General features: G+C 47.3%; 1 protein-coding gene across 2 annotated transcripts; it reads left to right on the top strand.

The window, feature by feature from the left end:
* Positions 1-2,242: 2,242 nt before the first annotated feature.
* Positions 2,243-14,847, top strand: ANKRD54 (ankyrin repeat domain 54). Of its 2 annotated transcripts, XM_069489854.1 has the most exons (9): positions 2,243-2,701; positions 4,482-4,529; positions 9,548-9,646; positions 11,854-11,925; positions 12,452-12,499; positions 12,577-12,701; positions 13,225-13,332; positions 13,709-13,779; positions 13,916-14,847. In XM_069489854.1, the coding sequence occupies exons 1-9, from the start codon at positions 2,377-2,379 to the stop codon at positions 13,968-13,970; spliced, it is 951 nt and encodes a 316-aa protein (XP_069345955.1). In that variant the 5' UTR covers positions 2,243-2,376; the 3' UTR covers positions 13,971-14,847. The 2 variants fall into 2 exon arrangements, with proteins under 2 accessions (XP_069345955.1, XP_069345956.1); XM_069489855.1 differs by having other exon boundaries at positions 13,709-13,980.
* Positions 14,848-16,330: the final 1,483 nt, after the last annotated feature.

The raw sequence follows: 16,330 nt of genomic DNA, 5'->3' as shown, positions 1-16,330 counted from the left end.
TTTCTCCACTTTGCTGGTATTTGCTTTCTCCCAGCAAGTGCTTCATGTTTATTTATAGATTTACCAAGTATAGATGACTTGTGTGTGAATGCTCACAGTACCCTTAGGTCAAGTTTAAGCCACTGTGATGTGCCCACTGTGGTATAGAATTTGTATGGGCTCCAGTCTGCATCATACCATTATTTATTAATAATAAAGCAATAGTCACCATTTTTTGAGCAATAACTCTATGCCAAGCTCTGTACTAGGTGTTTTACTTGTATTATATCATTTAATCTTTATAATAACTGTATTGTGATATAGTTACTACTATTACCTCCATTTTTACTCACGAGGAAACTGAGGCTCAGAAAGGTAAAGTCATTTGCTCAAAGCCATGGCTCCATGTATTTATGGCTCCAAAGCTGATGGTCTTAACTGCTGTGCTGTCTTTCCTTCAATGAATCAATCGTCAGTCAAATACCTACAATGTACTGATGCCGTTTGCTGAGCCAGGAATTACGGTGGAACACAACTTCATAGATCCAAGTTCCAGTCTAAAGCCCAGTCTGAAGTTAACTGGCTCCACACTCAACCCACATCTGATTCTTCCTAATGCAATATAACAAGTGGTTCTTGCCACACAGAGAAGGTTGGGCTATGTGATTATACTCAACAATGCTGATTTAAAAATTAGAAGTAAAATTAATAAACACCTCTAGATGTCTAGGGATGTTGTTCAAATTCAAAGGTTTCTGATCCAAACATCTTGCTAGAACAGATGTCTTGAAGACCAGATCCACTGATAGTAGGAAGAAAATAGTTAAAAAAGATAATTGGGCCAAAATTATCAAGAGTCTTGATGTGAAGAGAATTGTGTTTTAGGCAGCATATACACCTTGGATTCTACAGAGAGAAACTAGAGGGATATAGACTATTTTGGAGCGTGTTACCACAAAAAGAAGAGGAATGAATAATAAAGTTATTTTAGGGTGCATACAGCAGGAGTCAGATCAGGTGTAAATACCCAGATTTCAATTAGACTCTCTGGAGCCAGTTTCTGGCAGTCTTTTCACTTAAGAAAGTAGTATGCTGGAGACTTTTGGCCTTGGATAGATCTGGGTTCAAATCCCAGTTCTTCAACTCTCTAGCTCTGTACTCTTGTACAATTCACATAACATCTCAGAGCCTCAATTTCCTGATCTGCAAAGAGGGTATAATAATATCTACTTGTTAAGGCTCTTGTGAGGGAGAAATAGATGATGTAATGTATATTAAGCGCTTGATAAATGGTCCATGTTCAATGTTTCTTTATTTCCTCTGTTTCCTTCTAGCTACAAGTGGAGTTGGCATATGTCCTTAGCCACCATGGGGCAGAGGACAGTTCAAATAAACATAGCATTTTTCACCATACCGTACAATGATAACCTGACAGTGCTGTTCTTCCAGCACTGCAAAATCTGGAAGTGCTTTTCCAACTGTCAGAAAGATTACATTTTAACTGGGTTGAGTTAGAGGATTTATATATGGGAAGAAGTTTTGCCTGGACACAAGAACTGGTCCCATGAGAGGTGGGCAATCATGAACAGGTCTAATATCTCTCTGCTTTCCATTTCTCATCTATTAATATAATATAGGGATGGTCCTTCTTGTTTACTTTATAGAAGTGTTCGTGGAGTACGGGGTTGTGAGAATTCTTACAAAATAGTGCACCCGCCTGGCATAGTCACCTAGCTCAGTGACCGGCTGTCACATTGAACTGCTGCTCTGATGTGAATCTATTGCACTGGAAGCTGTTATTGCACAGTTTATAGTGATAGCTTCAAACTTTAACATATTTTCCTACATACATTATACGTTTGTGGAAAGTTCATTTTTTGCGTTCATTGATTTAAAACATTTATATCTATCTTTACGTATAGTGTGACTTCACTTTCCTTTGTGTGTGGCTGCGGATCATCTTACCATGATTGGCTAAAGCATCTGCCCGTTATCTTTCAGGATGCGGGGGCGGGAAGGAGGAAAGAAAAAAATATATGAGTGTCGTAAATTCAGCTGTTTTATTGGCTCCGGTAGCGCCGTACGGCGAGGGACGTGGGCACTTCAAATTTGTGATTGGTTCTTTCGTCCGCCAGTCTCGCTGCTGGACGCCCTGTCCAATTCTCTTGCTTGTACCATGCGCTCCCTCCCCCATTGGCTGTGGGGGTTTAGGCTGGGAGGGTCGTCATTGGTCCGGCACGCTCCAGCCGCCCGAACCCGCCCCGGCTCGGTTGCCGTGGTTGCAGGCCCGGCCCGCCAGCTCCCTGGCTGACAGCAAGACTTAGAGCCGAGGGAAGTGGGCCCGTTGGTCGGTCGGGAACGAGGCTCTGGCTGCCCGGCCCGCGCGGAGCCGTTGCCATGGCAGCCGCCGCCGGGGACGCGGACGACGAACCTCGCTCTGGCCGCTCGAGCTCCGATGGCGAGTGCGCGGTGGCGCCAGAGCCGCTGACGGGCGCCGAGGGCCTCTTCTCTTTCGCCGACTTCGGGTCTGCGCTGGGCGGCGGCGCGGGCCTCCCGGGCCGGGCGTCCGGCGGGGCCCAGTCCCCGCTGCGCTACCTCCACGTCCTGTGGCAGCAGGACGCGGAGCCGCGCGATGAGCTGCGCTGTAAGATCCCCGCGGGCCGGCTGAGGCGCGCCGCCAGGCCCCATCGCCGGCTCGGGCCCACGGGCAAGGAGGTGCACGGTGAGGAGCGGGAGCAGCGCGGCGGAGGCCGAGGGAGGCGGGGCTGGCCCTGGCCGCCGCTAGTGGCCGCGCCACCTGGGCGAGTGACAGGGCCTCTGAGAATCGGCCTGACCTCCTGCCAGCCCTCAGTCTGGAGTCCTCCGACGTCTGAGCTAAGGAGCCCAGAAGGTCTCCTTTCAATGATAATAATTATAGTTGCAAAGAACCATAACATTTTTTAAAGTCTTCCTGCTCAGAGCCTGTCACCCTAGACTTTTCTCACTTGGTAACAACTGAATAGAAACTTTCCATCACTCCGGCTGTTTATTAAAAGATAATAAATGGAGTACTGGAGGACACTTTCATTATTAGAGAGAAGGAAGAGTCTGTAGCCAAGTTGCAGTAAACATGTTTAAATGCACAAACTTGGATTGGACTCCTCTACCACATTTAGGCCTTAGGAAAACTATAGGCCCTAATTAGCCTTAGTTTTCTCGTCTGTAAAATGAGTACAATACCTGCCTTACACGAATGAGTTAACTAAGGTAATGAACATGTTGGATGATACATGATCACTTGTAATCCTCATAAGAACTCTTTGAAATACAGAAATTGTTCCCATTTTACTGACAGGGAAACTGAGACTCAGAGAAATTGACTTACTCCATGTCACATGGGAAGTGGCTGTGCTGGTATTAGAACCCCGGGTCAGCCAGATTCAAACTCCTGCTCTGGTACTCTGCCATATTGTTTTTGGCATTTTATGGATGACATGGAAACTGAGGCTCTGAAAGATTGGAAATGGGGACTTTTAGGGTCCCTTCTAGGCCTGTCTATGACTCTACCCATATCTTAGTGGTGCTGGAAATACTAAATGAGAATTTGGAAGTGTCGTATAGACCATAAAGTGCTGTTTGAATGTAAGGAATTGTTATATATCTGAGTTAAAATTTTTGACCATTTCTCTGATGACAAAGACATTACTTTCTATTAGCATCCAGTACAGAGGTTGTGTCATTGGAGGGGAGAAAAGTTTGTTTAGAAATTACCTAATTTGGCCAGGTGCAGTGGCTCACACCTCTAATCCTACCATTTTGAGAGGCCGAGGCAGGAGGTTTGCGTGAGGCCAGGAGTTTGAGACCAGCCTGAGCAAGAGCGAGACCCTGACTCTACAAAAAATAGAAAAATCAGCTGGGCATGGTGCTGCACACCTGTAGTCCCAGCTGCTCGGGAGGCTGAGGCAGGAGGATTGCTTGAGCCCAGGAATTCAAGGTTGCAGTGAGCTGTGATCATGCCGCTGCATTCTAGTAGGAGTGACCGAGCTAGACCCTGTCTCAAAAAAAAAAAAAATTACCAAATTTAGGTAGTCATTTGGGAATGACCTGTTTTGAAGGAGAATATAAGATTAACCAGCTCACAAACAGCCTCCATGAAAATCATCTCATTTGTCTTTGTAACAACTTAGGGCCGGCATGACAACTCAACCTTGCTTTGCAGATGATAGACCTGAGGCCCAAGGCAGTTAACTGGCTTGCTCAAGGTCACCTGGCTACTCCAAGTGGCAGAGACAAGATCTGGCTCCAAAAGCCTGGAAGGATTTGCTAGAGAATGTGGACTTTGCACTAGTTATGCCTCATTTCAAGTTTATCTTTGTTCTCAGGGTAGTGTCTCTCATATCCTGGCACCTTTCTTTTCCCTTAGGTGCTATTGTGGCTGAAGGGTGGGTTAACTAGGAAGCCATCCACTTACTGTTTCATCATGACTATTTTTTTTAAACTGGTATCTCTTATTCTCTCCACAGCTCTGAAGAGGCTGAGGGACTCAGCCAATGCCAACGATGTGGAAACAGGTGAGTGTGCACAGTGGGTCCAGCTCCAGGGACCCATAGGCTGGTTGGGGAAGGAATAAGCCAGGTAACCAATACGTGAAAAGACAGTCTGCCAGCTCACTCCTTTAGAGCAGGTGCACTGTATTTATTGTCTGACTGTGCAGTCATTTTGCACAAGAAGAGTCTGGCTTAGACATTCACTCTCCCCATGGTCCCCTGTCAACCTGAACTTCCTGATGTTATAGCATTTAGCACCCTGTGGACTCATTGATGGTGGGGAGCGTGTATGCTTTTATATTCCCACACAGCCCCCCAAAAGAGATGGTGCTCATTTTGGAACTTTTGATTAATAGAAGCAAACACTCACTTTAACTGCCAGGTGATGATCTGCACAGGGCCACCACCCTCAGCTGCTCAGTGAGACTTTGTGGTAGTTAGGTCAAGTGGCTTTGAAACTTGAGTAGTTGACAGAGCATCTGAAAGGCATGGGTGGGGCTCCTAGCAGGACACTATTCTATCTGTTTTTTTGTTATTGCTTTCCAACATTCACTAGCTCACAGGGCAGTAGCAACATCAAAGGTACAAGGAAAATATATAGGATAAAACATTAAATTTTATTCCCTGACTTAATTCTTCCTGTGAATCAGGGAAAGGTGGTGTATTAGTTTTCTTTGGCTGTTTTAACAAATTACCCCAACCTTAGTGGCCTAAACAACATAAATTTATTATTGTACAGTTGTATAGGTCAGTGGTCTCACTCACCAGGCTAAAATGTGGGTGTTGTCAGGGCTGCATTTCTTTCTGGAGGCTTTAGGGGAGAATCTGTTTTCCTTGCCTTTTCCAGCTTCCAGAGGCTTCCCGTATTCCTTGGCTCATGGCTTCTTCCTTTGTCTTCAAAGCCAGCAACAATGGGCTGAGTCCTTCTCGGCTTGCCATCTCTCTGCTTCTGACAGCAGGAAAAGATTCTTTGATTTTAAGGACTCATGTAATTAGAATGGGCCTGGATAATCCATGATGATCTCCACATCTCAAGGTCCTTCTGTTTTTATTTTTTATTTTTGAGACAGAGTCTCGCTCTGTCACCCTGGCTAGAAGTACAGTGGTGTCATTGTAGCTCACAGCAACCTCAAACTCCTGGGCTCAAGCAATCCTCCTGCCTCAGCCTCCTGAGTAGCTGGGACTACAAACACACACCACCATGCTTGGCTAATTTCTCTATTTTTTTATAGAGACAGGGTCTTGCTCTTGCTTAGGCTGGCCTCAAACTCCTGAGCTCAAGCAGTCCTCCTGCTTCGGCCTCCCAGAGTGCTAGGATTACAGGCATCAGCCACTGCGCCTGGCTTCAAGGTCCTTAACCTTGCTCAAATCCGCAAAGTCCTTTTTGCCATTTAAAGTCTGGCTGGGCACAGGGGCTCACGCTAATTTTGGAAATTAGGTAAATATACAAGAAAAACATCTATAATATCAGCAAAGGAACTATATCTGTTAATATTTTGGTGAATATCCTTCTAGTCCTTTTATGCATAGGAATTTTCTTTATGGACTTGCAAACTGCTGTATACACATTTTGTAGCCTGCATAATTTTTTTGTGTATCATAACATTTTCCATAGTCTTTGTAACCAGTTGTTTTTTAAAAATGGAAGCATCATTTTACTATTTATAGAATAAATATAATACGTGGCTGTATGATTCTTTAAAAGCTCACAAGGTTGAAAGCAAAAATCACTTTATAATTCCGTTCTCCAATTATAACCACAATTTAATTTTTTTATTTTAATTTCTTTTATTTATTTATTGTTTTTGAGACAGAGGCTCGCTCTGTTGTCCAGGCTAGAGTGCCGTGGCGTCAGCCTAACTCACAGCAACCTCAAACTCCTGGGCTCAAGCAATCCTTCTGCCTCAGCCTCCTGAATAGCTGGGACTACAGGCATGTGCCACCATGCCCAGCTAATTTTTTCTATATATTTTTAGCTGTCCAGATCATTTCTTTCTAGTTTTAGTAGAGACGGGGTCTCGCTCTTGCTCAGGCTGGTCTCGAACTCCTGACCTCAAGTGATCCTCCCGCCTCAGCCTCCCAGAATGCTAGGATTATAGGTGTGAGCCACTGCGCCTGGCCTAATTTATTTTTTTAAAGAGAAGATCTCACTATGTTGTCCAAGTTGGAGTGCAGTGGCTATTCACAAGTGTAATTATAGTGCATTAGAGCCTTTAACTCTTGGACTCAAGTGATTTTCCTGCCTCAGCCTCCCCAGTAGCTGGGACTACAGGTGCGTGCCACAGCACCGCAGTTTTTAATAGATGCATACTATTTCTTCAGAGTGACAAAGCAAGAGTTAATTAGTCATATATTTGCACATTAGTCTTTCATTTTTAAGATTACTCCCAGGTATGGGATTATTACATCAAAGGGTATGTATATTTTGATGGCTCCTGATAGAGGTTGCTAAAGTGCTTTCTAAAAAGACTATAACTAAGTTGGCTCCATAGCTCAGGGGTTAGAGCACTGGTCTTGTAAAAAGACTATAACTGCATAAATTATTAATATAAAAATAGAACTGGCTATTTTAGCTTTATTTTATCTCTTTGATATTGTCTCCCTTTTGGCGAATGTCTTCATGAACACTGAGATGACCTGAAGCTCTTATTTTTCCTTCATTCTCATCAACTTTTTCTTGCCACCTTGTTTATTCAACCAGTCAGGAACATTCATTAAGTACAGTATTACTTTCAGGACACTGTGCTTGATACCAATGTTATAAAGATAAACAAAATAAAAACCCTACGATATAGTTAGAGAGGAAGAACATAAAGTGATACCATTTCCAAAACAAAAAACCGAAAAAAACTGAAGTTACGGGTTTAGTTGGAAAGGTGTAAGTTCTGGAGTCAGAGAAAACTGGGTTTATATCCCAGCTTTGCTTCCTGTTATCTGGGTAAATGTAGCTTAGGTCCTTTATAATCTCTCTGGGTCTGAGTCTCCTGGTCTGTAAAATGGATGTAATACCTTGCTGAGTCATTGAGAGGCTTAGCATTCAGGTACCTGATGCCTGGCTGGTGTTCAGTGTACAGTGACAATTACTACTCTAAAATAGCAGAGGATGTTAATATTAGAGTAGCAGGCTAAACAGGGCACTAAGGAGGTGTGAAAGAGGGAAGGGCTGACTCAGCTGGAGGAGATGGGAAGGATTCCTGGAGGGGAAGCTATCTGGACTTCATCTGGAAGGACTCAAGTCCTTGATAGGTTTTTCTGGGGAGAAGAGACAAAACGTTGTTTGCTCTAAAATGGCATTTGGCAGCAATTTTCTATATTTCAGCTGGACCATGTACATTAGTACAAAATGCCTCACATTTTATATAGTGCCTCCCTGCTTTTCAAAGCAGGAATTTCATATCCATTATTTTCATCACAGCAGCTCTGGAAATTAGCAGGGCAGAGATTATTTCCATTTGCTGATGAACTGGGGCCCAAATCCAGGCCTTCATACTCCCAACCCAGCTCTTTCCACTGACCCATGCTGTTGGCAGTGTACTTTTTTATTCTTTTTTTTTTTTTTTTCTCTGACTGTAATTTCAAGTGACCTATCTTCAAGTTCAGACATTCATTCTTTTGCCTGATGAAGTCTGCTGTTGAAGCTCTCTGTTATATTTGTTATGTTATTCATCAAATCCTTCAACTGCAGGGTTTATTTGCTGCTTTTTTATGATTTATATCTCTTTGTTGAATTTCTTGTTCATTTCATGAATTATTTTCCTGATTTTGTTGAATTTTCTATCTATATTTTCCTGTGTCTTTCTGAGTTTCCTTAAGATCATTATTTTGCATTCCTTTTCTGGCAGTTTGTTGATTTCCTTTTCAATAGGGTCTGTTACTAGAGAGTTATGATATTCCTGTGTGGGTGTCATATTTCTTTGCTTTTTCATGTTACTTGTGTCCCTGCAATGATGTCTATGCATCTAGTGGGATGATTTCCTCTTCCAAACTTTCTAGAGTGCCTTTCATAGGAAAAGACTTTCACCTGCAGTTGGGTTTTAGTGTGCCAGTTAGCAAGGGTGTGGTGACTCTGTTTCTGGATAGGTGCAGTGGAATAATCTTTATGCAGCTTCTTCAGTTGCATTTAACATCAGCAATAACTGTGAGCACCTCAGTGGCATAGGCTATAGAAGTTTGTGGCAGCATAGGTTGTTAACGTCCTTGGTGTCAAGGGCTTTTGGGGTTCTCCTATTCTCATTTTCCCCACAATGGAGAGACTTAGCCAAGGGGATTCCACTTGGTGTTAGGGCTGACATAGCCTACAAGCAGCTACAGTGGTGCTGGGTTCCAGGTGCAAGTGCTAGGACTGGCTACTGGGCCAGGGTTGTAGTCTCAGGGTCTTGCAAAGCTATTGTAGCACCTGTGTCTTGGGGTACAGGTTTGCTCTCTGTGGTTGAGTTGGATGTAGGTTGTCCATTGAGCCAGGATCTGTGACTCTGAGGCCCTCCCTAGCAACTTGGGCACAAGGGGTCAGGTTGTAAATGTGAGTCTACCCATGGGGGTAGGGCACAGCACTGGCCTCCTTTCTTTTTTACTTAGCTTAGCCTGGGACTAAGTCTGTGTGGCTCCAGTACCTGTGCCCTGTCCACTCTAAAAGGCTGCTTCTGGGAGCAAAGTTAGCATTGGCCAATAGCTTGGGCAGCTATGTCCAGCTGGAATGGACGTATAGCCAAGATGAGGTAGAGGGATGGGGCCACAGTTTGTGCTGGGGATTTCTGTGACTCTATAAATCCTGACCCTAAGGGCCAAGAGCCTCCTACAACATTCTATTCCTAGACATGTTTGAGCTCCCAAAATCCATTGCCCTTGTTTGTACACTCAGGAGAACAAGTCCCTTCTTGTGGCAGTCCCCATGGGATCAGTATCCATGAAGGGTTGCTTTCCCATGCATCATTGATATCTTGTCTGGAGGGACCCCTGTACATCCCTGTCCAGCCCTCAGAGAGTGTAAATTAGCTAACATTGCTGCTTTCTCGTCCTCCCTCCCTCTGTCTTGGTGGTGTCAGTGCAGCAGCTGCTGGAAGATGGCGCGGATCCCTGTGCAGCTGACGACAAGGGCCGCACAGCTCTACATTTTGCCTCTTGCAATGGCAATGACCAGATTGGTGAGTTCTAAGGGGGAGGAGGGAGCAGAGCCAGGCAAGTAGCATCTCTCCACAGCTGCTGTCTGCATAGCCTGGGGATGCCCAGTTGTACTTGATATAAGGAAGACGTGGCACCACAGTGCCTTGCTTTTCTCTCTCCCTTAGCCTGTGGCGCTAGCACTGCCAGCCCAGGGCAGGGATACGCCTGGGGAAAGAATATGATTGACTCTAAGGGTGAAGGGAGGTCTCCAATTAGGAGACCACTGAAGGAGAGAGAGGGCCCAGGCCCTGGAGACATTCAGGGAACATTTACTCAGTGCTGGCCACATCTGCCGGGCTGCTCTTTCCTAGGAGTCTTTTTTTTTTTTTAATTGTGGTATAGCTTCCAAATAGTGAACTATGGTGAACTATGTATGTGTATACACCGGTATAACGGCTACCAGATCAAGATATAGAACATTTTCAGCACCCCAGAACCCTCATCCCTTCCCAGTCCTTCCATCTGGACCTTGTTCACCATGGACTAGTTTTGCCTATTTCTTCACATAAATGGAAGCATAAATTTGTGCATACTCTTTCACTGAAAATTATATCCGTGAGATTCATCCATGATTGTTGTGTGTATCCTGCAGTCATCCCTTGGTATCCCGGGGGGATTGGTTCCAGGGCCCCACTTGAATATCTAACTCCGTGGATACTCAGGTCCCTTAAAGTCGGCCCTCCATGTCTTCGGGTTCTGAGTCTAGGGTTGACTAAATCTGTGGATGCAGAAACCACAGATGGGTGGAGGAGGGAAGATTGTAGTTTGTTCTTTCTTCTGCCGGTTAGTATTTCATTGTGATATACCCCAATTTATCCATTCTATTGTTGATGGACATTCATGTTGTTTCCAGGTTTTAGCTATTATGAATAAAACTGCTGTGAATATTCTCATACGTGTGATTTAGTGACTATAAGCACTCACCTATGTGGAGTGTAAACCTAGGAGTGGATTGTTGGGTCACTAGGGTATGCATATATTTAGCTTTAATAGGTACTATCAAACTGTTTCCCAAAATGGATATACTAACATACAGTCCTACTCCTGCCAGCAATGCAAGAGAGTTCTATATTTTGCCACATCCTTTCCAGTGCTTGGCATTGTTTCTTTTTAATTTTAGCAATCTCCTTGTGGTTTAATTTGCATTTCTCCTATGGCCAATGATGTTGAGCACCTCTTCATGTATTTCTTGGCCATTTGGTGTTTTCTTTTTGAGACACGGTCTTGCTGTGTAGCTCAGGCTGGAGTGCAGTGGCATTATCATAGCTCACTGCAACCTCAAACATCTGGGCTCAAGTGATCCTCCTACCTCAGCCTCCTGAGTAGCTAGGACTATAGGTGTGTGCCACCACACCCAGCTAATTTTTCCATTTTTTGCAGAGACAGGGTCTCACTATGTTGCTCAAGCTGATCTTGAATTCCTGGTCTCAAGGATCCTCCCACTCCACCTCCCAGAGTGCTAGGATTACAGGCATCAGCCACCATGCCCAGCTGATGAACACAAGTTCTTAATTTTAATAAATCCAATTTATCGATCTTTTTATGGTTATATTTTTGTGACTTACTAAATCTTTGCATATCCTAGTTTCATTTTCTTCTAGAAGCCTAACTGTTTTAGTTTTCCCATTTAGGTCCATGATCTCTCTCAAATTAGTTTTTGTATATGGCGTGACACTCAGTCTGGCCTCCCTGTATGATGTGCTGGACCCAGGTTACCTGGCTGTGCATCTATCTGGGTAGTTGGCAAACCCTGGTGATACCACAGCCCACCTCTGAGGTGGCCTAGAGACTGTCAAGGAGGGAAACAGTCTCTGTCACGGAGCTCAGCGTCATCTATTGGCCTAATTCCTGCTATAGCACCTGGCTGTGGGAAGAGCAGAAAATGCCTTGAAAGCCTTCACTAGCAGCTACTGCTGTTGGAAAGACTTTCCTTAACCTTTAAAATCCCAGTCCCACAACACCTGCATAGGCCAAGATGGCCTCCTGGATTCCTCAGCTCCTGGCCCTCAGAGTCCGGCACATAAACGCGAGTGAGTGAGTGAATTAATTAAGTGAATGGAACAACATAGGGGACCATGTTTGCATTTTGTGTTCTACGCTTTGAGCGGGCTTCTCTAGCTTGGTTATGGGTGCACAGTCGAGTCTATGGAAGCCTCTGACAGTTCTTCTCTGGTTTTCCTATTTCCAGTGCAGCTGCTTCTGGACCATGGGGCTGATCCCAACCAGCGAGATGGGCTGGGAAATACACCACTGCACCTGGGTAAGTGCCTCAAAAGTCACCAAGGCAACTTTTCTGCAGCCTAGGCAGGCTCCTTCGATGGAGAGCCGGGGGTCCTGTAGGCTCCCAGCAGTATCTCCCAGTGTCTGAAGAGATCTTGAGCCCCCAGAGCTGCACTCCCTGCCCACCTGTGTCCCATGGACTTTACAGTCACTCAGCAGCTGGCTGTGCCCTTGGCAGAGCTGTTTAGCAACCTAGACTGGCTCAGCAGCACCGCTGCTACGAGAGGTGTCATATGAGACCTTTGACAGGTTCCAATTCTGCCACTGACTCACACCGTGGCTTATAGTGAGGCAGGTCCCATCTCTAGGCCTCAGTTTACCCAGCTGTACAGGGAGGGCATTGGGCTTGATTGCTGACTCCTGTCAGGTGCTGCCTTGGTGGTACCTTTTCAGGAGGCATAACTTGGCATAGGCACACTCGGACACACAGCCCTGCTCTCTCCAGTGGCCACACAGAGCCAGGCCTGATGGCCCTGGATTCTTAAGTCTCTGTTCTTCTTCCTCAGCGGCCTGCACCAACCATGTTCCTGTCATCACCACACTGCTACGAGGAGGTATGTGGTTCCTTCCCCGTCTCCTTCCTCTCTCTCACCCTCATCCCCAGCATGCTCACCTCTGCCTGTACCCACAGGGGCCCGTGTAGATGCCCTGGACCGAGCTGGCCGCACACCCCTGCACCTGGCCAAGTCTAAGCTGAATATCCTGCAGGAGGGCCACTCCCAGTGCCTGGAGGCTGTGCAGCTAGAGGTGAAGCAGGTGAGTAGCCCTCCTAGGCTGAGCCCATGGCACTAAGCAAGCACTGGACAGAGTAGCCCTGACCACAGACACACCTGCCTCTAGCCCCCGGACTCTTGGGTTGTTTCACACCACCCCATTTGGTACCTGCTCCACTATGCCCCACCCTCCTTTTTTATAAAGAGACCATATCTCACTCTGTCACCAAAGCTGGAGTGCAGTATCGTGATCATAGCTGTAGCCTCAAACTCCTGGGCTCAAGTGATCCTCCCACCTCAGCCTCCTGAGTAGCTGGGACTACAGATGCACACCACCATGTCCAGCTAATTTTTAAAAATTTTTTGTAGAGACAGAGTCTCACTATGTTGTCCAGGCTGGTCTTGGACCCTGGACCTCAAGTGATCCTCCCACTTTGGCCTCCCAAAGTGCTTGGATTACAGGCGTACGCCACCATGCCTGGCCCAGTGTGCCTCTTGGCAGCAGATCAGGCCTCTCTGTGCCTCCTAGCTGGAACCCACACAGCTCAGCTGATCTGTTGTTCCAGATCATCCATATGCTGAGGGAGTACCTGGAGCGCCTAGGGCGGCACGAACAGAAGGAACGGCTGGATGACCTCTGCACCCGCCTCCAGATGACAAGCACCAAAGAGCAGGTGAGCCACAGTCACAGATCAGACCCAGAGCCTGGAAGGAGCCTCAGGGCCAATCCATCTCTGCTCCAATGCAGCCAGACATTTGTATTAGAAGGAGGTTGGGACTGTGTGTTGCAGTCCATTGTGACTCTCAATACCTCTGTCCACTTCCTTTAAAGCTGTCAGTGGCTAATGTGTGCTGATGGCCCTGCCCTCTGGGGCAGCCCAAGACCACCTGGTGTCAAGAATTAACCCTTGGTCAGCTGTTCCATAGTCAGAGAGAAGCCACCACCTGCCCTGGGAGAAGAGACAATGCCTGTGTTCTATGCCTGTAGTAGTGGGGAGGAGATCTGGGGGCCCTGGCACCCCGTAACAGAGCCTCGGTTTCATCCTACAGGTGGATGAAGTGACTGACCTCCTGGCCAGCTTCACCTCCCTCAGTTTGCAGATGCAGAGCATGGAGAAGAGGTAGCAAGAGAGGCTCCCTGCCTTCCTGCTCTGCCACCGCCCCCCTGCCCCCACTGCTCTCATTACAAAGAAAAAGCCCAATGTTTGGGACTTTGGAGCTATACTTGTCTGGTGAGGACCTTGCCCTCATTCCCAGATGCTGTGGGACAAAGATGTTCTCCCCACAACCGCAAAGCCACTGCCAACCATGATCTCCATCATCTCTGGGCTGGGACCATAGCCCCCAGCTTCTTCCTCCGGTTCCTGCAGCACCAGGCCAGCTTCTGCAGCCACACTTCAGCCCCGGCTGACCTGCACTGTCCTAGCAGGCCTCACTGCCTCATGGCCTCCGTGGCACCCTCCCTGGGACCCAGGCCCTTCTCTGTATTCCTTCCTAGTCATGGGCTTGTCGCAGTCAGCAGGTGTGGGCTTAGGCAGGCAACCTCTGGCCAAGGGGACTGCCATGGGGGCCTCATGGCTGGCCCTGTACCTCTCACCAGCACTTAGATTTAGACTTTCAAGGAGACACTGCAACGGGTTTCTCTGGTTATAAGGAAAGGGTTGGTAAAGCCTAGACCTTAAAAATACAAGGCTAGGAAGTTCCCCAAAGCAAAAACACCAACCCTTTTCCTCCCAATCACTGAAACCCCAGGAGGGTGTAATAGGTGTGCAGCCTAGTGTAGTAGGCTGTTAGTGCCCCCAGATGTCCATGTCCAATCCCAGGAACCTATGGACATTACCTTACATGGCAAAAGGGGTTTTGCAGATGCGATTACATTAAGGATCTGTGGCCAGGGAGAGGATCCCGGATTACCCAGGTGGGCCTGATGTATCCCAGGGATTCTCATAAGAGCGAAGCAGGAGCTGAGAGAGGAGTGGGAGAGACAGTGATGGAAGCAAGCAGCTGGAGTCAGCCCAGGAGGGGTCACAAGCCAAGGAATGCAGGCCGCCTCCAGAAGCAAGGAAGTGGATTTCCCCTCAGAACTTCCAGAAGGAACCAGCTCTGCTGACACCTTCACTTTAGCTCAATGAGACCGATTTTAGAATTCAGGCCTCCAAAACTGCAAGGGAATAAATTTGTGTTGTTTTAAGCCACTAAGTTTGCGGTATTTGTTGCAGCAAAAATGGGAAACTAATGTGGTAGTGAAGGCTCAAAACTCACCGAAAGGAAGGTTTTCCGGCCTATCCATAGTGCCCCACCCCAGCCGGCAGGAGCAGACATCTCTGTCGTGGGCCACGGACACGCAAAAGGAAGCGCCCCCTCATGGTAGGGGCCTGCCACGAAGGGAAACCCAGGGGAAGGCACTGCTGGGCCTGCTCCTCCACCAGGGCTCTGACTACAGGTTTTTTCTAGGTGATCGGTCCATGTCCAGTCTGGCTCTGTCCCACTTTCCCTCTCACCAAATTGGAATCCCTGGCTGCTTTTCAGAGGAGGAGAGCTTGTCCCCACATTCCATCTTAGTATGGTTCAGATCTGCATTGGACTCATGGAATCCGGCCACTCCTCAGACCGTGGGGGACAAAAGGGTCTCTGTGTGGGTCTGACATAGAGGACCTGCCGGTACCCTGTGACGGGGAAGCCCAGCGCCCCACCAGGTCGGCGGGGCTGGGGAAGGGAAAGTGTTGTGGTAGCCTCAAGACTAAAGAGAAGGCTGGGTATGGTGGCCCATGCCTTTAATCCTAGCATTTGAGAGGCCAAGGTGGGAGGATTGCTTCTGAGGCCAGGAGTTCAAGACCAGCCTGAGGCCAGGCGTGGTGGCTCACGCCTGTAATATTAGCACTCTAGGAGGCTGAAGCCGGAGGATCATTTGAGCTCAGGAGTTCGAGACCAGCCTAAGCAAGAGCAAGACCCCGTCTCTACTAAAAATAGAAAGAAATTATATGGACAGCTAAAAATATATACAGAAAAATTAGCCGGGCATGGTGGCACATGCCTGTAGTCCCAGCTACTCGGGAGGCTGAGGCAGGAGGATCGCTTGAGCCCAGCAGTTTGAGGTTGCTGTAAGCTAGGCTGACGCCACAGCACTCTAGCCTGGGCAACAGAGTGAGACTCTGTCTCAAAAAAAAAAAAAAAAAAAAAAGATCAGCCTGAGTAAGAGAGAGACCGCATCTCTACAAAAAATAGAAAAATTAGCCAGGCATGGTGGCACACACCTGTAGTTCCAGCTACTGGGGAGGCCAAGGCAGGAAGATCACTGGAACCCAGGAGTCTAAGGTTGCAGTGAGCTATCATGATACCACTATACTCTAGCCTCTAGCCCAGGTGACAGAGCGAGACCCTGTCTCAAAAAAAAAGACTGAAGAGAGGAGCAGGAAAGGACTCCCATGGAACTTAGGCGCTGCCCGAGTGAGGTGAGGGACTGCACCCGAGGGAGGTGAGGAGGGACGGAGTTGCTGTTCATGGGGTGACTTTTCTCCCTGGGGCTGGGACAGGGCAGGGAGGAGGGGCAGGGGCAGGAGGAAGTAGGCCTCCAACTCAGGGATGCCCTTTCTCCTGGGACCTGCTATCCTGGGTCCCCCTACTTCACCCCCAGGCTGACCACCAGGAGAGAGTTGTGGCAGGGTTTCTCAG

Source organism: Eulemur rufifrons, chromosome 16 (genome assembly GCF_041146395.1).
Source record: "Eulemur rufifrons isolate Redbay chromosome 16, OSU_ERuf_1, whole genome shotgun sequence".
NCBI classification, from domain to species: Eukaryota; Metazoa; Chordata; class Mammalia; order Primates; family Lemuridae; genus Eulemur; species Eulemur rufifrons.
This window is presented reverse-complemented; position numbering and strand designations above follow the sequence as displayed.